The 24349-nt window shown below is 33.3% G+C and overlaps 4 protein-coding genes, 1 long non-coding RNA gene and 1 pseudogene across 9 annotated transcripts; 3 read left to right on the forward strand and 3 right to left on the reverse strand.

Annotated features, from left to right (window-relative positions):
- The first annotated feature begins 4886 nt into the window (after positions 1–4886).
- Positions 4887–6802, forward strand: LOC104785360 (putative BTB/POZ domain-containing protein At2g40450). Of its 2 annotated transcripts, XR_015558213.1 has the most exons (4): positions 4887–4964; positions 5393–5545; positions 5622–6339; positions 6540–6802. XR_015558213.1 is itself a non-coding variant. In XM_010510557.2 (3 exons), the coding sequence occupies exons 2-3, from the start codon at positions 5411–5413 to the stop codon at positions 6111–6113; spliced, it is 627 nt and encodes a 208-aa protein (XP_010508859.1). In that variant the 5' UTR covers positions 4887–4964; positions 5393–5410; the 3' UTR covers positions 6114–6802. The 2 variants fall into 2 exon arrangements, 1 of the variants encoding a protein (XP_010508859.1); XM_010510557.2 differs by having other exon boundaries at positions 5622–6802.
- A 170-nt stretch (positions 6803–6972) lies between these two features.
- Positions 6973–8146, forward strand: LOC104788846 (putative BTB/POZ domain-containing protein At2g40450). Of its 2 annotated transcripts, XM_087451983.1 has the most exons (3): positions 6973–7136; positions 7265–7420; positions 7591–8146. In XM_087451983.1, the coding sequence occupies exons 2-3, from the start codon at positions 7286–7288 to the stop codon at positions 8077–8079; spliced, it is 624 nt and encodes a 207-aa protein (XP_087308109.1). In that variant the 5' UTR covers positions 6973–7136; positions 7265–7285; the 3' UTR covers positions 8080–8146. The 2 variants fall into 2 exon arrangements, with proteins under 2 accessions (XP_087308109.1, XP_019100731.1); XM_019245186.2 differs by lacking the exon at positions 6973–7136 and having other exon boundaries at positions 7180–7420.
- A 1808-nt stretch (positions 8147–9954) lies between these two features.
- On the reverse strand, positions 9955–11924 carry LOC104785361 (transcription factor bHLH93-like; annotated as a pseudogene). Its single transcript, XR_015558214.1, has 4 exons — positions 11561–11924; positions 10992–11123; positions 10705–10875; positions 9955–10275 (listed from the first exon to the last, which is right to left on the reverse strand). The product of XR_015558214.1 is annotated as a transcription factor bHLH93-like (transcript).
- A 1175-nt stretch (positions 11925–13099) lies between these two features.
- LOC147943249 (zinc finger BED domain-containing protein DAYSLEEPER-like) lies at positions 13100–14723 on the reverse strand. 2 transcript variants are annotated; one of them, XM_087451986.1, is made up of 4 exons: positions 14446–14577; positions 14315–14343; positions 13438–13765; positions 13100–13342 (listed from the first exon to the last, which is right to left on the reverse strand). In XM_087451986.1, exons 1-4 carry the CDS (start codon positions 14546–14548, stop codon positions 13272–13274), a joined length of 531 nt encoding a protein of 176 aa, XP_087308112.1. In that variant the 5' UTR covers positions 14549–14577; the 3' UTR covers positions 13100–13271. The 2 variants fall into 2 exon arrangements, with proteins under 2 accessions (XP_087308112.1, XP_087308111.1); XM_087451985.1 differs by having other exon boundaries at positions 14315–14723.
- A 422-nt stretch (positions 14724–15145) lies between these two features.
- On the reverse strand, positions 15146–15715 carry LOC147943250 (uncharacterized). Its single transcript, XR_015598398.1, has 2 exons — positions 15323–15715; positions 15146–15212 (listed from the first exon to the last, which is right to left on the reverse strand). It is a non-coding gene; the product is annotated as an uncharacterized LOC147943250 (long non-coding RNA).
- Positions 15716–21679: 5964 nt separating this feature from the next.
- On the forward strand, positions 21680–24274 carry LOC104785363 (ribosome biogenesis protein NOP53). Its single transcript, XM_010510562.3, has 12 exons — positions 21680–21961; positions 22168–22340; positions 22458–22509; positions 22607–22632; positions 22744–22827; positions 22931–23041; positions 23142–23236; positions 23339–23461; positions 23570–23692; positions 23789–23855; positions 23950–24029; positions 24109–24274. Exons 1-12 carry the CDS (start codon positions 21793–21795, stop codon positions 24113–24115), a joined length of 1110 nt encoding a protein of 369 aa, XP_010508864.2. The 5' UTR covers positions 21680–21792; the 3' UTR covers positions 24116–24274.
- The last annotated feature ends 75 nt before the right edge of the window (positions 24275–24349 follow it).

Genomic DNA, 24349 nt, shown 5'->3' on the forward strand with positions numbered 1-24349 from the left:
TTCACAAGCTCGAGTATGTGATATATATAAAGCCACCGCTAGATTTTTTATTTCCTTTTCATTAATGTCATCATCATCACATTGGTCATGTAACCACCACCATTATGATCATCATCACTATGAAATCCTTTTTAGCATATACAATTTTTTAATTGGTCCATTTTTTATTATTATAGTTTAAATATGGAAGAAATACAAAACAAAAGTCCTATGTATATTGAGCCGTAGAATTTCTGGTCATCAGCAAACAGGTAGCGATGATGACATTTTTGGTTCCAAACTTCCAATAATGATAAGAATCCCTCAATAAACCTACATATGCCATCCTGTCACATAACAACAGCAAGATAACTCAATAGAAATATATACCGTCTGAATTTATCATTTCTTTGTATCACCTTTACGCCGTATATGTTCATTCGATGCTTCATGTATTTAGCGTATACGTTAATGACCGACAGTGCTAAAAATACAAATGGGTAGAAGAGGGATATAAAAGTGGTAGAAAATATCATAAATATTTTCAACAAAAAATAATTACACATTGTGTCTTAATTGATTTTGATTTTCCACGTTTTTCAATTCCTGCGAGGTAGTAGAAGAGTCTACATGTTCCAAGTTGCTTGAGGTTCCTAATTTTATGAGCTACTTGATTATTAAGCCTCACTAGATTTACAACCAACCATCTTAATACCGCACGTGCACTACTAAGAAGCACATGGATGGGATACATACACAATTGAATTGGATATAGTTTCGCTATGATTTTTTTTTTTTTTTTATTGTTAACTCATACGGGCTCCAAATTCTTTTTCATACTAATCTTCAAATTTGTTTCCTACGGACCAAGACAAAAAAAAATCTGATGTTTTCGTAACAAAACAACTATATGTATGAGTATGACCTTTCACTTGCCGAATTTCAATTCATGACAAGATCAAATTAAAGTAAATTTTCTGAGACATTCTATATATATGTTCTGTTTGAAACATAATAAACAAATGAAAGCTTGCAGTGAAAATCAAAAGCGACGGTGGTCCAGAGAGACGCGTTTGATATGCATCCAATGAAACTGGAACGATAGAGAGGAAGAGAAACTAGTGGTCCAAAAAGCTTGTGATATCTAGCCCCACTCTAGGATTTTAGCCTTGATGGCCCTTGTCATTACGAATAAAGGGAAACATGCATGGAACTTGATGAGATATTCTCCATATAAATGCATCTACCACCTTACTATCTAACTAACATTTGACTAATTTCGTAAAAAACTTAGCTGACAAAAATGGTTTTAGAAAATCCCAAAATTGTTTTAGAAAATGACAAAAATGGTTTTGTTATTTGATGAGCTCATATATTATATATGGAGCATGAGATGCTGAGAACAACACGTAACAAACATTACCAAAGAAAGAATGGGGAAATATATTTCCAACCATTTTAGGGATTTGACTTTTACCGTAAAAGAGTGCCCAATAAAATGACTTTGGGTCCAAAATCCAGATAACGAAACCACGTTTTTTATATGCAATTACTTTATTTCTCTTTCGGTTCCTCAACTGGTATCATTGTGTTACAAAGGTTGTCAAACTTATTTAAAAATCTATTTATAGGAAAGAGTGTGAGATTTTAACATAATTTAAAAGTTTGTTCGTAAATTCAAGATTTTTATTACCGCGATTAAACAATCCCAAGAAACAAGTCCAGGTACACCCGAATAAGCGTAACGGTTTATTAGCATTTGATTCAAGAGCCATCAAAATAGAGCAAAGAGTACAGAAGAGTAAATGATCAAAAGATTTGCTCGAGGGTTTTAGGATACGACTGAAAACGATATGACAGGATATTTTTGTTGGCTTCACACTGCAAGTTGCAGTGAGCTGAAACATGAGATTGAGGTAACTTAGCTGTTAGCTACTAGATATCTATGAGAAAGACATGGAGAGAAATTAAGGGTCAAACGTATAACCACAAATAGGAAAAGATTCTTTATTCTCATTTCACGATGGTCTTTATATTTCTCGACTACAACACAGCCAGTGCCAAAGTGGTAATACTGTTAACTGTTAAAGATAATGTTTCCTACAGATACCTCGACTCGACAAGACCTTAATTACTAGTTCCACCATGCATATGTTCCTAAGCTTTTCTATTCTGACTTGTTGTGTCACTTCATGTCTATTTACAACCATTGACATCTTTCTTTTGTATACACAAAGAATGTGGGTATGTGTGTAATACAGAGCCGGTGAAACAGAGCCAATCACGATACTTTGCTTGTGGACCACTCTGTCTTTATAAGGGTGAGAAACAGGGAGATCTAGTTACTAGTAGTGTATAGGCCGCCACTAGATGTTACCTCCTTTTCTTCTGCCAGCTAAAATCAATCACCGTCTATGAAGTAAGCTCTTAGCTGTTCGATATAGTTTAGTCCTCATGGATGGATGCACTAAAATATCAAAGTTAAACTCTAGCTAATTAAAAAAGAACTCATAACCACACTAGTTAAACAATTTAAACACATATTTATTTATATGACTAGAATTTTGAGGTTCACATTGCGGAAACTCGACAGAGATGGAAATATATACATGATATGGAAAACAAGGCATGCGATCTCTTCCAACTAGGCAGTGTACTCTAGTCTCTCAGAGATAATGGCAGGACACTGTTAAACAGTGAAGCAAGTGATACGAAAATAGCAAAGATATCGGTTTTTTAACATAAGATGCACAATGATCACGAAGACTTTAGTTTGTAATGATGAAACTTTGACATCACATTTTGTAAAAAAAAAATTCAAACCGAATATGTCATGGTGAGTAAATAGCTATAGCTTCCTGCAATTTGCAATTTCCTGAGCTGCTCGTAAATGGTTTTCATCTCCTCATTGTGTTGTCATCCCTGTCACACACAACTTTTGAAACCATTAACAAAATATTACGAAAGGCTCATACTTTTACTTTAAAACACTCACAATATTTTCAATTATACCAACATCACCACTTACATCAAACAAATTGAATGGGTGTGATTACACTTTTATGAGTTAATCATTCGTTTATGTTAGCGGTAGAAGTTTTCAGAAACAGAACAAGCCACAAGAAGATAGATTCCACAGTTTTAATATATAGTTTTGGTTTTGCAGTTTACATTTTTTTCTTTTACAAAAATATTCAACGCATATATAATTTTTTTTTGTTCACAAATAAAAAAAAAAAAAAAAAAAAAAAAAAATCTAAAATTTTCTTTACTGATATACAACAAATCCTTAAAGAAGTAATTTGTTTTTGGTAAAAGTTAAAAACCATTAAGGCCCTGTTTGTTTCACTAGTTAGCATTTTCATTCAAATGATCTATTCAACAGCTTCATCCAAATGATTCATTTGAATGTCAAATGACTCAACAAAAAAAAAAAAAAGATGGTTACTATAGTGAGATCTAGTTACTATAGTGTATATGCCGCCACTAGATGTTACCTCCTTTTTTCTGCCAGCTTAAATCAATCTCAATCTATAGCTGTAGAGCTTCCTGCACTTTGCTTTTTCCTGAGCTGCTCATAAATGGTTTTAATCCCCCTGTCACAACTTTCGAAACCATTAAGGAATATTATGAAATGCTCATACTTTAGTTTAAACACGAGAATTCATCTCTAGTGTCCTTATACCAGAAATTCATCTCTGCATTACCCCCACTTAATCTCACTACCCCTTTTTTTAACGAAAGGACGAAACTACCCCTCTAACAATTTTTAAAGAATAGTTGTACCATATATCTCCTAGTTGCACCTTGTATAGTTGTACCATATATCCCCTAGTTGTACCAGTTGCACCATAGTTGTACCAGTTGCACCTCGCATAATTGTACCATATATTCCCTAGTTGTACCAGTTGTACCGCGCATAGTGTGATTCGAACCCTGGGCGCGCGCGTGCACATGGAGCTCACAACCACTAAGCTACTGTGTTTTTCGTTGAACAATTACTTATTTAATTATATTTAACCTAAAACAATCTTCATTAAGGGTAATATTATCCTTTTACCATTGAGGGAGTTTTGAGAATTTGTTTTGATAGAAAGGGTGTTATGAGATTTTAGCTCGTTTAAACACTCACAATATTTTCAATTTTACCAATATCACCACTCACATCTTTGCTTCAAACAAATTCAATGGGTGTGAATGTGATTACACTTTCATGAGTTAATCATTCATTTATGTTACCGTTAGATCCTTTTCAGAAACCGAACAAGACACAAGAAGTTAAATTCCACAGTTTTAATATATAGCTTTGTTTTGCAGTTTACATTTTTTTTCTTTTAGAAAAATATTTAACCCATATTTAAAAAAAAAAAAAAAAAATTAAAAAAAAAAATCTTTACTGATATACAACAAATCCATAAGGAAGTAATTTATTTTTGGTAAAAGTTAAAAACCATCAAGTTTGAAAAATGGGTGAGAACAATTTTACCACCATTCATCGGTTTAGTTATACCGAGAGAGAATCATAAAGTGGATTTTTTTTATCAGAACAGATAGAATCTGTTTGTTTATGTTCCCAAAATTAAAGAATTAGGTCTTTTTCACTCCCACCTCAAGTGGGTTTGTCACTGCCTCGTGACAGAGAAGCTCGTCTCCGGTGGAATTGATCATTCAGTCCGTCGAATCCTCTATTTTGCCGAGCGTCGAGAGAGTTTCTCTAATTCCGCAATAACTTTCTGAAGAAGAAACGTAAACGTGTGGAACAAGGAAAATTTCCTAATCCATAAAGAAAAAGGAAATTGGAAATTGTCTGATTCCTATTAGAAATAGAATAGTTAGTTTTCTTGTTGTATAGCGTAGACCCTTGTTCTATAAATAGTGTGCTAAGACGGTCAAACAAGAGAAAAATTACCTAACAATTAACTTTTAGCTTAAAAAGCTAAGAACCTAGAGAAGGCTTGAGGTTTCTTGAGAAATTTCTAAGATAGGTATGTGATCAAACTAACTTTTTTGAATAGAAGATTGTTTAGAACAAACTTGTAAACATATTTTCTATTAATCATAAGAGTGTTTAGAGAAACCATTGTTTTATTGCTTTGATTGTTTGAATATTGGTAGTTCTCGCTCTTAAACTTTCTCCTCCTCGATTGTTCTGTGGTACTAGAAAACGTTTCTCAATTCTTATAGCAGTTACTAACTTGTATAAAAAAGAGTGGTCTTCTTCTTCTTCTGGTAGATTTCGATTCAAATTACGCATGTCGATAAGTTTGTGTTGGTTACTTTACTTTGAATGTCTTTAAACATACATGTCTCTTTGCTCGCTCTTGGAATTTTTTTTATCTGAGCTTCGTTTGTAAAAACTTGTTTTGGTATATGCTATTGTTTAACATCGTTTCCAATTGATTTACCTCCACAGTCAGGTTTTGGTTTTGCAATGGAAAAAGCGAGCAACAAAGATGGTTTCTTGGATGGATTTAGGAAACTATTGACAGAACAGTGGCAATCCGATGTTCAGCTCAAGGCTGGAGACAGTGATGATGCTACTATCCCCGCCCACAAACTTGTTCTGGTAACAGTAACACCCCTTCTCTTCTCTCTTTGTGTTAAATAATGCCTTTCCATTTTTAATCTTATTGCAATAATAGGCAGCAAGGTCAGAGGTGTTTAAGAGGATGCTGGAACCAGACGGGATCAAGGGTTCGCCTAAGGTAGTAGAGACAATCACTCTCCCTGAGATGAAACATGAAGAAGTTGAGGCTTTAGTTGATTTCATCTACAGCGTTGACGGCTCTTTCTCTTCTGCCAGTCTCAAGAAACATGCTCGGCCACTGTATCTTGCAGCAGATAAATATGATATACCTCATCTACGTGACCTATGCAGAACCGAGCTAATATCTTCTTTGAATTCATCAAACGCTCTTAGCATCTTTGAGCTCTCCCAAATCCCTTTTGACTTTACCCTCTCCAATTTTGCCTTGGGTAGTATCATAACCGATTTAAACGTGATTGCTAACTCTGATGAGTTCAAGTTGTTTGTCGTCAATCATCCAAATCTTACAGTGGAGATTATGAAGGCTTCTCTTCCTCAAGCCACTAACAATCGATTCCACTGTTATTATTTTCGTCGTGCACAATAAGCATAGACCCTAACACTATTATCTTCTAGGCATTGGAATTAAGTGGTTTACCTTTTGTTATTGAGTGTAATTTAGATACCAACTTCTCCACTCACATCTTTGCTTCATATATATTCCATGTGGGTGATTGATTACTTCCATGTTGCTTACTGTTATATCCTTTGCAGAGACATAACAAGCAACGAGAAGAGTAAAGTTGTAGCTTAAGTCAATTACCATCTATGAGGTAAGTTCTTAGCTGTTCGACATTACTTCTCATGGATAGATGCACTGAAATATCAAAGTTAAACTGTGTAGCTAAAGTTAAGATTTTATGGGGACAAAACTCACATACCACACTAGTTAAACAATCTGAACCCATTTTACGGTCTATTACTAGTAGAATATCTCATGAGAAAATTTTAAATCGATACTTTACACCAATAGGAAGGTGGGGTTTGAGGAACCAGAAGGCGCATCCCAATGATCATTCGGAAGTAACCGATCAAATTCCAATCTCTCTCGTTCCTCCTCTGTTTTGCCTACAAGTTGTAGACATAAATAACTCTGTTTTGTGTACTAAGTTGTTGACGTAACTCAGTTAAATGAATTGTGGACTGGTTTTAACTCTATTGGTTTATTATGGGGTTTGTTTTTATATACTACTTGTGTCTATTTTCAATAAATATTTTTTCGCAGTTTTAATACAATGTTTTTTTTTTTTGTGTTATTATATTTTTATTTTACGAAAATATATGTACTCATATTTTATATTGTAAGATAGTAAATATTGTTACTCAAAAAATAAAAGATATAGAAACGCACCATCAAAGCAAACCCTAAAAAGTAAAAAGCTTTGCTTTCACGACTAATCGAACCCGCCTCTTATATATCTGCCGCGTGGAAGAGCCCATCTCCGCCGGCGCCGTGTAACCGAAGCTGTATCAGTTCCGGTTAAAATCGATCAGTCGTTCATATTTCTATTAGCACTTGGGAGTTAGTATTAATTTGGTCCAGCGTCAAGAGTATTTCTCGAATACCCCGGTAACGTTCTCCTCGATAATTATTCTTGTTAGTTGTTACTCGAACGTTTCTCAATTCTCAATCTCATGAGTTAAGTTATATAAATTAAGTCTAATAGATCCCTCTAACATCGACCAAATCACATTCAGGTTTTATATATTTGGTTTGTGATGGCAACAAAGAGCAACAAAGATATATTCGTAGGTGGATTTAAGAAACTATTGAGTGAACAATGGCAAGCTGATGTACGTCTCAAGGCAGGAGACAGTGATGAGAGTGCTATCTTTGCCCACAAGCTTTTCTTGGTATTTCCTACTTGTCCTCTTCTCTTTTTATTTTATCATCATCCAATTTAATTAGGGAAAAGTTATAGAAATGCTTATAGTGTAGCAATGTTTTTATGAGTGTCTTACTTGGGTTGTTTTTTTTTTTTTTTTTTTTTCTTAAATCATATATTGAATGGAATATTGAATAGGTAGCAAGATCAGAGGTGTTCAAGAAGATACTGGAATCAGATGAGTTCAAGGCTTCAGCTAAGCTGGTTGAGACAGTCACTCTCTCGGAGATGAAACACGAAGAAGTCATAGCTTTAGTAGAGTTCATCTACAGCGTCGATGGCTCCATTTCTTCTGAAAGTCTCAAGAAACATGTTCGGTCACTCTTTCTTGCAGCCGACAAATATGAGATTCCACATCTAAGAGACCTATGCAGAAACGAGCTTATATCATCTTTGAGTCCATCAAATGCTCTTAGCATCCTTGAGCTCGCCCAAATCCCTTTTGACAAAGCCCTCAATGATGCCGCCTTCACTAAAATTATAACCAACATGAGTACGATTGCTAGTGGTGAGGAGTTCAAGCTGTTTGTGGTCAACTACCCAACTCTTGCCGTGGAGATAATGAAGGCTTCTATAACTCGGCTTAGTAGCAAAAGAACCTGTGGTTACTGTGGTCGTTCCTGCTAAAAGAACCATATTGTTACCTCTTTTTGTTGTTTCAACTCTTTTTGATAAACGGTGTTATCATTTTCAATTGAGTAGTTTGACATAATCGTCACAATATCGAATCTGCTGATAGCATGCACCATCTGCATTATATCCATAATTCCATATTTTACCAATTTGTGTCCAACATATGTAAACAGAGAGGTATGTGTCCAAAATATGTAAACAGAGAGGCATTTGCATAATATCTCTCTTAGTTCCTCTTCACACATAATAAAATCTCCTTTTGACATAAGAGAGGAACAGAGAGGTAAAATTATTTGCTCCATATATGTGATAAGTTTCCATTTTTTTTGCAGCCAAAATATGTAAAAAGGAAAACCTCGTTGGAAACAAAAACAAAATAAAAAAGGAAACAATCGAAACTTTCCTAACAAATTCTCTACTTACAATTTGAAGAAGCTTTGCTTTGCTTAAACTCTGAAATATCGGAAGAACTCTTATAAACTCATTCTCTCTTCTTCTTCAAAACCCATAACAAAAGAATTTAGCTTTGTCTTCTTTTTTTGTAGTTCTCTTCTCAAGCCAAGCTCTGCGTATGTCTTATCTTTCTTTTTTTTACTACGTACATCTTATAAGTCAATCCAGATTTTGATTTCATGTCGAGTCTCCCCTAACTTCACACGATTAAAGATCTCGCCACTGGATTCTGTCAACGACGGCGAAGGAGAACACCACGAGGGAGAATGATGCGCGCGAGAGAGGGAAAGAGGATAACGAAGAGAGGGTTATAAGTGAAAGCGACGAGCCAGCAGCAGGTTTGGTGTTTCCATGGCTCGAACGACGAGCGTCGCCTGAAGATGAACTGTGGTTTTTTTTTCAATACCACAGAGCAGGTATTGCTTTCTTAATTTTCTTTTTTTGTAATCGAAGATTTTGATTTTAGTTTTTTAATGGTATATATAAAAAAGGGTTTCACATTTTTATTTTCGGATACAGGCTTTTCAAATAATATTTTAAATAAATCGTCTTAATTCATTAAAAAAAAATAATAACAAAATGTTATAAATTACTAAAGTTTGCGTTTTTCAAAAAAAAAGAAGAACAATGTTTTCAGATTTTGGTGTATTTCAACTTTCAAGTACAGAGAAGTGATTCACCTTTACTCTGTTATAGCTAGTGGTCAGTGGATGACTTGTGCAAACAAGAAGGAATTCATTCATTCACTTGCGAAAAGGCTGGAAAGGGCAAATTTTAGTCGATGTATTGCTTAAAGCAGGGGACCAAACCGATATATCCTATCCCCCACCCCGCTCCCAAATTTGGAATTAATATCTTCATTTCGGAATCAGTTTTTGATCGAAACATATTTTCAAATTTTTTTTTTTGTTTTCTTTTCGTTTGATATATTTTCTTCTTGTATTAAAAAGTATTTTATCAAAATTTACGATTCATTCGGTTTGAAATTTAAAATTTAAAACAGTTCGCTAGAATTGATCACCCTAGCCCTAATTTTGTTCCCCTGAAAAGAAATGAGTTGTCTTGTTAATCATCTTATTCTATGTAAATCAAAATATCAAACTTAATAGTTAATCGTACGTGATTAATTAACTACTCGTGGATCGAATGTGTAGAATGGATGTGTATTTGTATGTTTTACTTTCCAGGTTTTCTGGAGTTATTTTGGTCACGTGAACGAAAAAATGCTTGTCTTCTTCTGTTGTACCAAAATAACTTCTCTAATTAATATCATCATCTGACCAAATCCAAAATAATAATAAACTTTGAAGTCTACTGAATACAGAAACAATGCTGAGCGTTTTCTCTAAATGATATCTAATCTTCTAATACTGTATGAACAAATTGGTAAGTCTCAGTAGATATGTATCAGTTAGGTGACTACAGAAATACGTACTATTTTCAATTGCATATATATGTGAAATATACAGAAACATACCATTGATTTTTCTTCACTAACCCTTTTTAGGGCTACAAGATGGACATAAAAGAAAGAAAAAAATGAAAGAAAAAGAAGAAGCAGAAATACTATAGAAGTTGTGTTATTATATTTTGTATAATAAGAAATAAATAAAGGTAAAAAAAAAAAGTGGGTCAATCTAGATCTGTGGATCATTGCTTTCACCCCAGCCAGCTCCTCATTGCATCTGTCACTGCCTGTTTCACTGCTTCAGCATCCATATTTTCTCCTTCTTCATTCTACATTTTTATTATTAACAGTGATGTAATCATTAAATATATTATTATTCATGCCAACACACACATATCGACATAGACAACACATGTTTTTATTTTTTGTATGCGTGTGCGTGTGTGTGTTGAGATTGCCCACTTTATTTTATAATATTCTGAAAATTTCAAACAGCAAAATCACAGGCATTAATTTTCAGTGTATGTAATAAAGTAAGTGAATACACACATAAAGTTTCGTAAATTCATATGATGACACGCCATTGCCGAATCAACACTCTTTTTTTTTTTTTTTTTTGGACAAACCCGAATCTCTTTTGTATCAAGAACTTCATATAAACATTGTCCAAACCATATATTCGCAAATCATTTTAATTAACTACGATATAGAGTAAATATATACGGATATATATGAGGTGTGGTGATTAGATTAATTACCTCGACTCCCATGGCATGCAAGCTAAAGGAGTCGGTACATGAAACCCTAGCTTCAAGAACGTTAAGCCCAATATCCTCAAAGGCTTCTAATACCGAAACAAGCATTCCTGGCTGATTCTTCCCTGAGAGTATATTTATCATAAAACCTTTTTCTAGGGTTTCCACTGTTACCTATAAAAAAAAAGCCCAATCTTAATAAATCTCTCACGCTGTCTCACATACGTACGTACTTAAGTACATAACGGATCCAAAGGAAACATTATATCTGTATGTTTGTGATTGTTTACCATTGGTGTCGCTGGATCCGTGGGCTCGCTTGAAGATTGCTCTGCAGTAGGGCCTTCGTTGAATCTTTCGACTTTCTGCTTAAGCGTTTGGATATATTTTGATGCATCCATTATGATCGATGTATCGTTTTCCTGTCATCAAAACACGTGTGCCCGCACACATATTAGTAGTATATACAACAACGCTAGAATTATAGATGTACCAGAAAATTAAAAGAGAATAATCCATCTCAATTCATAAGTTGGCCAATATGTATATCCTGTTTGCAATAACATACGTTCTTCTATATATGATTAGAAAAGGATCAAGTGATTAGCCAAATAAATAAATAAAAAGCCAAACTTGAAATATCAAAAGGGATTCAAATAAAAATGATCCAAAGGGACGAAATTGTGATTGAGTGAAAAAAAAACACACAAAGCTATATATAGATCGATTAAGATTGTGTGTATGCACGCGCATGTGTGTGTTAATAATAGGATTTATATACGTATACATATGATTGCGTTTATCTCCGTCGGACAAAATAAAAAAAAAAAAAAGAGAGGGAGGGTGATGTGATAATTACAGCATGGGAATTAGTGATCGAACGAAGCAACTGAAACTTCTCTTGCAAAGAACCTCTCTTCTGTTCTCTCGAAACCATTCTTCTTCTAAGCTTTCATTAGCATCTTCTTTCGTATAGAGCTTTCTCGATATCGATCGTTTGTAAATATATAGAGGAACTATGTGTAAATATATATATATGAGAGGGAGAAAGCAGAGATCTTAGATTAAAATTGTTTATAGGATACTCTCCCCTCTCACATGTCTGCCTTAGTCTCTCTTGATCGCTACAAAATATAATATACGGACAACTCCGATTTGTATCTCGTGAATTACTTGCTTGCCTCTATGTCTCAATAGACGATATTCTATTTAATATTCGATCCAATTTTTATTTTTGTTTTCTTATATGATTATATTATCTTATATTTATACAATATTTCTATCATATAAATTTACGTATAAATATACGTATACGTGTCTATACCTTTTACCTACCAACTTGAATATTGTAAATTAGTCACTATGTTTTTATAGTCGATGTGTATTGATGGTAAACTCTCACTGTAATGAAATACGCTTTAAATTATTTACTTTGAATTTATTGATGTGATTTTAGTTTCTTCTCTTGTCTAAATACTATTCTAACGCCTCCAAGGAAAATCACGATAATTGATAACAACTATCGCCAGCTTTAAATTTTGGAAACCGATAAAACATATATATATGATTACAAAACTCCATTTCTATGATAATATTGATATGATGTACTCTTCAAAGTCATGTAAAAAAGTATATGTCGATTAGGGGTGTCAAACGGGCATGCCCGCGCCCGAACGGGCCGACCGTGACGGTCCCGTATTTTCAGTGATCTGCTGCGGGCATGTCCGCCACGGGCGGCGGGCGATGTATCAATGCCCAAGCCCGCTCCGCATACCTTTGCGGACTAACGGGCATGCCCGCGGGCATTATTAAGATATCTCTTATTCTCAAGAACATCACCGCTGGTGTCAAAACAATACGGAGCAAAGAGGTTTTGGTTGGTGTAAGACTATAGTACACTCACCATACAATGTTCTTATAGCTATTTATGTGTAGCCGGATAGAGATGATGAAGCGGCTAGGATAGAAGCAGCCGGAGGGAAAGTAATACGGTGGAACGGGGCTCGTGTTTTTGATGTGCTAGCTATGTCAAATAACGATGGTATAACTAATAGAATAAGCATTGTTCCAGTGATTTGTGTTTTTGATGTGCTAGCTATGTCAAATAACGATGGTATAACTAATAGAATAAGCATTGTTCCAGTGATTTGTTATTGAATTATTAACTTTTATTATATAGGGGAGAGGCAGAGGCCTTCACGTCGAAGGCTGAGTGGGGAGAGAGAATGTTGTATGTTTTATGTCGTTTTTTTCACCATTAATATGCAACAGAGCCTCAAAACACTACTATGTAACAACTATGCATTTGAATAATGTGATGTCCTAGAACATTCAGACTCCTTCAACGGATTAACATCAACATAGGAAAACAAGTAGAACCATAAACAACAAATGAAAATGTTTAAACTGAAATTTAAATCAAATAAATAGTAAACTGAAAGTATTAAACCATAGTATTAATCTCAAGGTATTTAACCAAAGTATTAAACTGAAACATTAAACCAAAATATTAAAATGAAATGGAAAGCTGAAAACATAAATCTCAAGGTCTAGATGTCTCTTCAGCCAAATCAAGCTTCATCATCAACAATGGATTGGAAAGAAGGGAATGTCTCATCTTCATCAAATTCTTCATCCTCCTCTACATATGGCAAAGTAATAGAAGAAGGTCAAGATAAATTTATATCACTTAAAAGTTACACAATCAATACCAAATTGTGAAAATTGTTTTCTTACCATTTTCATAGGCTTCAAAACCTTTTAACCAATTGCGGCAGCATATTAGTGCTTGAACATTCTTTGGGAGAAGACGGCTTCTGTACTTGTTCAAAACTCGAGCTCCAATACTAAAAGAAGATTCAGATGCTACTGTTGTGATTGGTATACTAAGGAGGTCGCAAGCCATTGACGCTAGTTCTCCATACCGCTGAGAGTTATCTTTCCAATATTTTAAAATATCCAAACTCTCATACTCTATCATGTCTATCGCCGGATCATCTAGATACATTTCCAAAGAAGACTTTCCACTAGTAACAACAGTTTGTTTGCGGAAATTAATAAAATCCTGCAAATATTTAAAACTAATCTCAGTATTCAAACAAAAAAAATTAACAAGACATGAACTGTACCTAACTAAATGTAACCAAACGTAACTAAAATTAACAAAAACCGAAACTAACTAAACGTAACTAACTAACTAAACGTAACATGAACTGAAACGTAACTAAAATTAGACATGAACTGAAACTAACTAAATCGTAAGATGAACTGAAACGTAACTAAAATTAGACATGAACTGAAACTAACTAAACGTAACGTACTAAACGTAACATGAACTGAAACTAACTAAAATTAGACATGAACTCAAACTAATTAAATGTAACCAAACATAACTAAACGACATGAACTGAAACTAACTAAACGTAACCAAACGTAACCAAACGTAAGTATTCAAGACATGAACTGTAATTCAAACTGAAACTAACCAAACGTAACTAAAATTAAACGTAACTAAACGTAACCAAACATAAGTATTCAAGACATGAACTGTAATTCAAACCAAAACTGAGAATTAGTTTTCATAGCCTAAGAGAGTGAGAATTTGAATACTTACATCATAGTTGCCAAAACTCCATTTTTTTCCTTCATTCTCATCAGTTTGATGATTAGTTTCACGTGTCTCTGTAGAAGATGATGTGAAAATGGACTTATTTTCATAAGATTCAAAAAGAGTAGCAAGCTTACCACGCAAATGTTTAATCTTTATCTCAGCAGAACCCTTATCGTTCTTTTCAAAACAATAATTGACCAGTGTTAGTTTCAACCTTGGATCAAACACTGTAGTCATTGCAAAGACATCACTAACCTCTTCCCAATACTTATTAAACCTTTCTCTCATTGGAACAATCATACTTCTAATGACTTCATCTTGATTCTGTGAATTCGATATCAACCAATTGTTGATCTTCCAAACTTGCATGAAATACAAGTTTGAAGTTGGATATGTTGAACCTGAGATCAGATTAGTGAACAACGATGCAGAGTGGAACAAATATCAAACAACGAAGCACAAACACCGCATTTCTAGGAACACAATCGACATTAAATGAACAAAAATAAATTAAAGAGCGAACGAGATTCATACGAGATGTCGAGCTCGGAGAGCATTGAAGGACTTGCGAGCCAGCAACGAAGCCATCGATACAAATCCAAATATAAAAAATTAGGGTCTTTCTTCTTCCGCTGTGCCTGGTGAGAGAGAGAGAATTAATCCGATTTAACTGAAAATCCCAATCAAGCAAACGAAGAATTTAACAAGAGATAAGACAAACAAAAAAAATCCGAACCTCTCAAACGAAGAAAGCCTCAAAGATTGATAGTACTGTCTATGATATAAAATCTTAACCTCTTGTTTGCACAGCCTTTCATCTTTTAGCAGCTTCACTTTCTTCTGAAATGGCAAAACTAGTAGTTTGAAGCCAACTGTAATCCTAACTAAAACAAGACATGCTCTTTGGCAAAAAAAAGATTTACAATTCCAAGTTAAAGTCTCAAATTTTGACAAACCCATGAATTGATATCTCAACGATAAGTAGAAGGAAATGAGAAACAAAGAACATACTTGTCTAGTGACAGTAATCTCCGGGTGCTCCTCGTAGCCGAGAGGACTCCTGTTTCTCTCGGAATTGTCAAATGTAACAGAGCGAAACAGATTATCAGCTCCAACCTGCTGGAGATTAGTGATACCCAGAACGAAACAGATTGAATCGAGGATGTTGGATTTGCCCAACCCATTCAAACCTGTTATCGGCTTATCGCGTTGAATTGTTGATCGAAACCAGAAACCACAGTCCGCTATGCCCGCAAACCGCGACGGGCAAGACCGCTTGACCCCGCCGACCAAACGGGTCCGCCCGTTATGCCCGCAAAAAAATGGGCTTCAATTACTAAGCCCATACCCGCTCCACATTGCTTCTTAATGGGCTATGCCCGCGGGCTTTAGGCCCGTTTGACACCCCTAATGTCGATCATGAAAAGGACTTCGCTATGGATGTGTATAGGGAATACTAATATATTTCTAAAAAATCATGTAAAAAAATATATGTCGATCACAAAAAGGACTCTATTATGTATGTATATATAGTAATATTTTTTGAAAAAATACATATAGCTAAGCTAGTCATTCAACTATAAATTCTAAACCAAAGTAATTTAAATCACTCTATATATATGTACATATCTAAATTGAATTGCATAAATTAGCATCACCATCTCTTATTTTCATGGAATTTAATTATATTCAATGGCGAAATAAAAGACATGCAAGTACCATAAATTAATTACTACCAATTCGTTATGATCATTGCAACAACAAGAACAAATCATTTGAACTTGTGATGACTAGGTTGCGGTTATATATATATGCGCCACTTGAATAATGTTATAATAGGATAATTGAATAGATAGTGAAAGTAAAAATAAAATGGGACGAGAAAGGGAATGATGAGCTCGTGATATATGGGGGGAATAATTAATATTTGTGAAATGCATATTAAAAGAAATCAAAAATAAAAATTTTGGGAGCATCGAAAGAAGTGAAGGTGAGGATAAAAGCAAACAAAAGAATGTTAGTTGTGATTTTGGAATGCCTCCAAACACTCCTCACGGGGATCTTTATGAACAAATACCCACACATATATCCTCCTCTCTCTTCACCTATTCCTCATCTCTCTCCTTGTCCTCTCTATCTCGCTCTCTCTTTCTTTCTCTGTCTATATACATTAGATAAATGTATTTGCATGCCGTATGCACCGCGTATACATGTGCATGTATGCATTAACAATAATACAAATCCTATTTTTGAACAAACACCAATGTTAAGTCACATCTTTCAAACACATATATCTTATAAAGGTTGATGCCTAACCATTTCCCTTCACATTACATATAGAATGATTTGATGGATCAATCTAAAAAACACATCTATCAAGTTACTCGCGCGCAGCATCCTTATGTATAATTATACGATGTTGTCCGTATATGTAAGCTGCGTATAGATACATGTACGTATATAAGTTTGGATATATTAGCAATGGTATAAGATGTAGAACATTGTCTATATAGGAGACGGACAAACAAACGTACCCACCAATTCACATGTGTGCCAATTAATCATCACAACAAAACAACACTCTACACACAAGTCCCGTTGCTTCATCAAAACCTTTTTCTTTTACGTCTATAGCTTCATTCATTTGGACATTTTACTATTTCCTCTCCTCATCTTCCTCCTATACGCTCTGTTTCTTTTTCTTCTTTATTTTAGGGTTTGGTGCAAACCCCTTGATTTTCTCCGCCTCTCGTCTACACTATTATGATCCATGTGTATGGTTCCATCATATATTGCGATATATATATATATATATAATATCGAATGGTAGAGTTTTGAGTACTCCTCCGCTTCTCATAGTAACGATTAAATTATGTATGCTGTCATAATAACAAGCCATTTAGCGTTAATCATACATTATATTAAATATTTCTTTAGACATATTTAATGATTTCATCGTTCTAAAGCACAACTGATCACTAATATAAATTTGATAAATTAGTCATAATCACAATTGATGATTGTTGTTGACTGACTTGGACCGGATCGCGACACCACATCATCATCGTTCCAAATCCAATTTGTTTCTATAGGAATGTGAATATTATTAACATGAAAGTGAGGTTTTACAAAAGAGCTTAACCTATAACTGTAAACTTGCCAAAAAAAAAAAAAAAAATCACAACCATTGTTGAGTGTCAATCAACAATACTCATCTAATCCTAATCCAAATTTCCACACACACACACACACACATATATATATATATATATATATATGTGTGTGTAGTTTAAAATGTTAATATCTCTTGCAGTTGAAGATAAAGAATAATCTGAGTAAGTATCTATGATAAACTATTTAACAGCTTTTTCAAACAAAATATTTTGTTTCAAAAATGATATTTCTACGGATAAGTCTACCGTTATGAACCAAGTCGACGAAATTAAGCTACATATAAGTCAAGTGTAGTTAGAAAGATCAATTTATTCGTGTTATATGGTTTTCTGTACATTTACATCTTATACACAGTGTAACTAGTTAACACATGACGTAGTTGAGAGGTAATACATGCATACTGTATCTAGATAATATATGCATAGTGGAGTCTATACGTATTGTTGCTCGGTTTATACATTTTATAGAATGTTGTACATGATATATAAAAGTCGATATATGCACATATAAAAGATTTTTCTCATGTAAGATTTAGTTTTTCTTTCTAAAATTAAAAATTAAACTATAGATGCTATATAATAATATAATTTATAAACTTTATCTTCACCGCCGGCTATACATAATGTAGTTGGATTATACATGTTCGCAAACCGTGATAATACTATTAGTTTTCAATGTTATAAATTTTTTTTGACTGGAAATCAAAATATATGTGAAATAATATGAGTTACGTACACTATATGCATATTTATAGAAAGGAGTCGCTATCTACATCTGAAATCTAATGGCTACAAAGAGTTGCCTTGTCATCGTTTCGCTTCTAAAAGTTTTGGCTTAGATATGATCATCTTAGAAAGACAAGTATTTTCCTATCATATTATCTATTTATTTATGTCATTATGTAAATATATATTTTAAAAAATAAAATTTGTAAAAGAGTCTCGTGTTTGTGACAGCTATATCTCTTTTGTCTTCTCCCCCATATGAATTATATTTTCTTGCCCGAGACAAATTGATGTTAGTATCATTTTGGTTTTACAATACGCACATAAAATCATGTTATAAACGAAATTAATGATATCCAATATTCATAGTCAGTACTCAGTAGTTCCACTTGCAAAACGATCATTGGTTTATTTCCTACGTATTAGGAAAAGGCTTCTGATTGTACTTGTAAAATTTATACGTCCAACTTATACCATTATTTATGAAACACTATAGTTATTATCAGCTCAAGCAAAAGATATTTCATAAATAATGTTAAGGACGACTCAACATTGATGTGCCAAAAATTTATAGAATATATTTTGCTTGAGCTGATAATAACTATAGTGTTTCATAAATAATGGTATAAGTTGGACGTATAAATTTATATTCTATAAATCTATAAAAACTTTAAAAGTTATTGTGGATTAGGAATAAATTTAAACATAGTTATCAAAGATTAAGAATAAATTTTTGTTTTTAATTTTTTTTGTAAAAAAAAATTTCGTATACCGAAACAAAATATCCTTTCTTTTTTTTGACAAACCGAAACAAAATATCCATTTTGTTATCATACCAATTTAATGATATATTTGAAACACAGAGTCTTAGGTTTTTGAACAACTGGAAACTAAATCAGTGATCTAATAAAACTATGATAATAAAAGAGTTTTCTTTCTTTTGGTGTCAATAATGTTAAAAGAGTATAGGCTAATCAGTTTACGCTGTAAATTGTATTTCTCATGTCTGATTAAAAAGTGTCTAGCGTGACATTATAATGCATATATTTATCTCTCGTAGTCGTTGTATCATCTCTATGTTGGCACATCAATGTTAAGGACGACTCATTAATTAAACTCCAAGATATAACATATTGGATGGACCATACGTGGGATTTAGATGAGACCAAAAGGACAAAATAAAATTGAACATATCTTAAGAAGAATTTACAATAATATGTTGTAGTCAGGGTTTAGCAATTTGATCTACCCCACTCTCCTCTTGAATGTGACAAAAGAATCAAATGAGAATTAGGTCACGGGGGCGGCTTTGTGCTATCAAACATCACTCATTTTTTCTGATTTTTAAAACAAATCTTTTATTTTCGATATTTGTATAGTATTTTGATCAAATAATAGACATTGCTCAATCATTTACATCCTCAAATAAATATATATCAGAATAGTGTAGACAATTTTTTTTTAAAAAACGCGTTTATCATTAAGTTTTTGACTACATATGCTTTACATATAAATAACGCGTGACGTGTGCATGCCTAATTATAAACTAATTGTAACCAAGATTTGTATCAAAACTTATTTGTTGGAAGCCCACAAAAATGGGAGAGAAGAAGTGATAACACCACACGTTAAACAAAACATATATATATGCTCTTGTTTATTTTATTAAACTGGAATCAGGTGTCCGATGTTCCGTGACGCCAATTTAATCTACTCTTTACGAACTGATTTCATCCTTTTTTTCACAAACCATGCATTTTTTTTTTTTTCTTGGAAGACAGGTTACATAACGTACGACTGCCTAATTAATTACTCTTTGAAATTAATGACTTCTATTTTTGATAGCACAATATATGTGTTACAATTAATCATGCCCATTTGATAACCGTATAATGTTCAGAAAAAAGTTAGTATAGAAGACAAAAAAAAAGTTATAATATAAGTCAAATCAAATTGCAGAATAATTTTGAAGGTATTATTATCCGAGAGTTATATTCATATGAATGCACAGATTAAAAATATTCATGATGTTACTTGAAAAAAGCAATTTCCTTGATAAAAAAGCACAAAGACTTTAATAAGTCAATTTCTATGTATTTTTTCGGACGGTAATATCATCATGATACCTATGCGAAAGAAGTTGATTGATGTATTAATAATGGAATAATTATAACCATGAAACTTATAATTTTTGGTTTCGTTAATTCTCTCACATATTTTTTAGTTACCTGCTAGATTTCTTTTAAATATCTAATCAATCTATAGCAAACAAAAGCATCCCCTATTTAATAAAACAGAAGTACACGACTTCAAATTTGTAGGCTATATAATTTTAATAGTAAGTTATAAATGGGTTATAAAAAAATTGTATTAATTTGTTACAATATGTTAGGTGTGCACGGAAGATCGTAGGAGATAATCTTAATTACAAAGAATAAAAACAATAAACGGAATATTATGTAGGAGATGTTAAGTAAGTCAATTACAAAATATACCATAAATTATATATAATTAATTAGACTGATAATGCATATCTGTTTCAAATTTATTTCCAGAAATAACATCTTAAACTGTTTTCTTTGGGGAAAATGGGATCAAATGAACCAAATATCTAAAGAATTGGTTGGTGGGATGGTCATATGTTTAATTCGTTGGGGCAAAGTAGTAGAGTACAAAGGTTATCCCCTTTATAATAAAACGCAAGTCTACAACATTAACATTGTTTTAGTAGACTTTATAATTTTAATAAATGGTTACAAATAGGTTATATATAAATTATAAATTAATCTATATATTAATTGTAACAAATAAAACCTTAATTGTAACCGAAAATCTTAAATGGGTTATTCCAAATTGATAGTTCATGGATATTTCAAACTTTATTTTCTGAAGATCACGTATATGGTTTCAAATATCTAGAATCACAATATTACCAATTTATTTTCCACAAATTTTATTGATAAAACATATCAATAAAAAAGTTATTAAAGGGATAAAAATATATTCTCAATCATAAAAAAAGAATTAAATCTCGCTAATTTAACAAGATTAATCGTGATTTTCGTGATCGTATTCAGAAATTAAAAATTAAACCTTAATTAATGCTAGATTATGATTCGTGCTAGAGCACGGGTTGAAATTCTTTTTATTTATATTATAATTTTAGAATAAAATATAATTTATATGATTGATTTAAAAAGTTTTTAAAGTCCTAACATTAATCTTGATCTTTAGGATTATATTTTATTATAAAATTATAGTATAAATAAAAAGACTTTTAACCCGTGCTCTAGCACGGCGATAATTATAGTGAAACAATTTTTGTTTGGTTATTTTAATTAACCTAAATTTCTTTGTGTAGAAAAAATTAAAGAGGAAAAAAAAAAGAAAAATCAAAAGGATGATATGGGCCCATTAGAGGGAAATGGAGCTACATAAGGCCCATAAAGTATATCAGTAAGCCCTACTTACTTTACCCCTAGTGTCCTCCTCTTCTGCAACCATCTCCTTTCCCTTTTCCTCTTTCGTTTTACCTTCGCGCCGCCGGTAGAGAGAGACACACACACAGAGAAAGGAAAAAAAATGGGGAAGAAGGCGAAAACTTCAAGGAAAGGGAAAAAAGCATGGAGGGCTAACATAAGCACTGAGGATATTGAAGATTTCTTTGAGAAGTCTACCAAAGATGCTCTCTCCGGCGGCAATCTCTCCGCTGCTCCCAGCGAGGACCTCTTCCACGTCGATAAATCCCATGGTTTGTTCCTTTTCCCTTTATATTTTAGGGTTTAGTTTGAGTCTCATATCTCAGCTGAAGTAGTAATGAAATATGCCTTTTTAGCTGCTTGATTAGATTTGATGTGAGTTATGAGAGTGTTCATGGATGGGATTGATATTTCAGAAAGTAAAAAAAGAGTATTTTTTTTTATGTTCGTGAATTTGATTTTTTTTTTTGCATATTAGACCTTCCGGTGAAGAGAAAGATTGAGAAACGTAGAGAGAGAGTGCTCCGTTATGACAGTATTATGAAGAAGAACCCATTTGTCCAGTTAGTGCCATCTTCTAAGCCAAAGTTGAAGAAAAGTAAAAAGGCAACAATCGTTACAGAAGATAAAACACCTAAACAAGTTCAAAAGGTGAGTTTTTTTTTTTTTTTTGATGATATGATTTTCTAGATTTATAAGATTTTTGTTGTTCGTCTCTACATTGTTCTGGAGAGCTTATTTCATATGATGTTTTGTCTTTCTTTTCAGAATGTTGGTGATGATTCTGTAATGGTAGACTTGTGGGGTGATGATAATAAAGGTCTGTTTAGTTAATGTTTACTTTCTAGCTGCTTCTTAATCATAACTTTTTTCCATGTCATGATTTAACATTTCCGTTTCGAAACATATACTTGCAGGAGAACATGAGACCAATCCTAGAAAGGTAATGTGTCTCCTCTAATTGAAGTTGTTAGCTTCTGTTGTTTCTGTAATGGAGAAGTTGGTTTGTTTGAGACAGTTACTCAGTTGTTTAGAAATTTTTTCTGTTGTACAGATTTTCAAAAAACCTTCAATTATTCCAGCAGTAGAAATTGAACATCCAGGATGCTCATACAACCCTACAACTGAAAGTCACCAGGTAATTTTATTCATTATTAACTAAGTTCTACAGATCTGAGCGAGCTTGTTTTATCATCCTAGTTCTTGTGTGTGAATGTTGCATTCATTTCTTTGTATTGCAGGATATGTTGGCTGAAGCTGTTGCTCAAGAAATGCAGAAAGTTTACAAAACTGAGTTAGGGCCTGCACCTGTACCTTTGACTATTGATGGAGATGACGTCAGTGAAGATGAGGTGAGTCTTTTGCTTGTTTTGTAATCAATTTTAATTAATGGAAAGATGAGCATTGTATTTGATAGTTTAATCCATACGGCTGTTGTATTTACTATCTCAGAGGTACTTTCTTGGAGTGGATAAAAGTCTTGGTGATGGTGAAGATGAAGATGATGAAGAAGACGTTGAGAATGAAGTGTCTGAGGCTGGCAACAAGTAAGAAGCTCTCTGATTCTTGGTAGACAGTATTAGATTCTGTTTACTTACTCCATCAGCAAAGAGTTGGATTCTCATGTGTTTGAAATTCTTGTACTGCAGTTTCGCAAGAAAAACAAAGAGGGTTACCCGCGTGGAATTAAATAAGCGATGTAGGCATAAGGCTCTGCTTAAAAAAGAGACAAAGGAAAAGGCTAAAAAGCAGATCTCAAAGGAAATTGACAGGTATTTTGCGATTTTAATATATCTTGATGATGTCTCTGATTACTTGTAAAATCACACCTACACAAAATCTTGTTTTAACTAGTTTTCTTTTCTGTTTCTGCATTGTAGTTTACCAAATATCTTAAAAGAAATAGCCCGAGAAGATGAGGATAAACAGAATAAACATTTACGACGGGTCGTCGCTAAGCAGGAAGTGCTAAAGATACGTCCTCCACGTTTGGGAAAGTACAAGTATGAAACTGATTCCTTCTTTACACCTATACATTTTCTTGGTCATTCTGATCAAATTATATTTTATAGTTCTGAATTTTGACTGTTTGTTTCAAGATTTGAGGCTCCACCAGTTCAAGTCCTCTTGACAGAAGAGATGACTGGGTCACTTCGTAAGCTGAAGGTATACTCTTTGTTCCCAGAATCCAACGTTTTTGGTCCTTGTGAAATTTCTTAGTGACTAAAAACTGAAATAGTCGTTCTCTTAATTTTGATAGGCATGTTGCACTCTTGCAAGAGATCGATTCAAGAGCCTCGAGAAGCGAGGAATACTTGTTCCCTCAAAGAACATTAGAAGGTTAGTTTTTACAGCAATGACTCATACAGTAAACAGAGTAGATTATGCTGAGTTCTTACTATGATCATGAATTGTGCAGGTCTTAGGATCACTATCTGCGGCTTGTTTGAGAAAAGATTTTGGTAGAAATCAACAACAAAATACTGTCTCAATCGACTCATATATCTTGTGTTTTAACATTAAGTTGTTTGAAATGTTGTCAAATTTTGAGTTTATGAATGAAAAACAATAGATTTTGCTACAAATTTAATCGCTCATGAAGCAATAGTTACATTTGCACCTACAAAGCTGAGACTAGGTGAAGGAAACATCTTTTTCAA

This window comes from Camelina sativa, chromosome 5 (genome assembly GCF_030686135.1).
Source record: "Camelina sativa cultivar CO46 ecotype springtype chromosome 5, ASM3068613v1".
NCBI lineage: Eukaryota > Viridiplantae > Streptophyta > Magnoliopsida > Brassicales > Brassicaceae > Camelina > Camelina sativa.

Bases quoted from the DNA above. Each gene is read 5' to 3' on its own strand.
- LOC104785360 (XM_010510557.2), top strand. From the start codon at position 5,411: ATGGAAAAAGCGAGCAACAAAGATGGTTTCTTGGATGGATTTAGGAAA. The intron at 5,546-5,621 runs GTAACAGTAACA...TTGCAATAATAG, and splicing joins CCGCCCACAAACTTGTTCTG to GCAGCAAGGTCAGAGGTGTT.
- LOC104785363 (XM_010510562.3), top strand. From the start codon at position 21,793: ATGGGGAAGAAGGCGAAAACTTCAAGGAAAGGGAAAAAAGCATGGAGG. The intron at 22,828-22,930 runs GTAATTTTATTC...TTTGTATTGCAG, and splicing joins CTACAACTGAAAGTCACCAG to GATATGTTGGCTGAAGCTGT. The intron at 23,693-23,788 runs GTATGAAACTGA...GTTTGTTTCAAG, and splicing joins CCACGTTTGGGAAAGTACAA to ATTTGAGGCTCCACCAGTTC.
- LOC104788846 (XM_087451983.1), top strand. From the start codon at position 7,286: ATGGCAACAAAGAGCAACAAAGATATATTCGTAGGTGGATTTAAGAAA. The intron at 7,421-7,590 runs GTATTTCCTACT...AATATTGAATAG, and splicing joins TTGCCCACAAGCTTTTCTTG to GTAGCAAGATCAGAGGTGTT.
- LOC147943249 (XM_087451985.1), bottom strand. From the start codon at position 14,680: ATGCAAGTTTGGAAGATCAACAATTGGTTGATATCGAATTCACAGAAT. The intron at 13,766-14,314 runs GTAAGTATTCAA...AAATATTTGCAG, and splicing joins GGAGTTTTGGCAACTATGAT to GATTTTATTAATTTCCGCAA. The intron at 13,343-13,437 runs GTAAGAAAACAA...TGCCATATGTAG, and splicing joins TTTTGAAGCCTATGAAAATG to AGGAGGATGAAGAATTTGAT.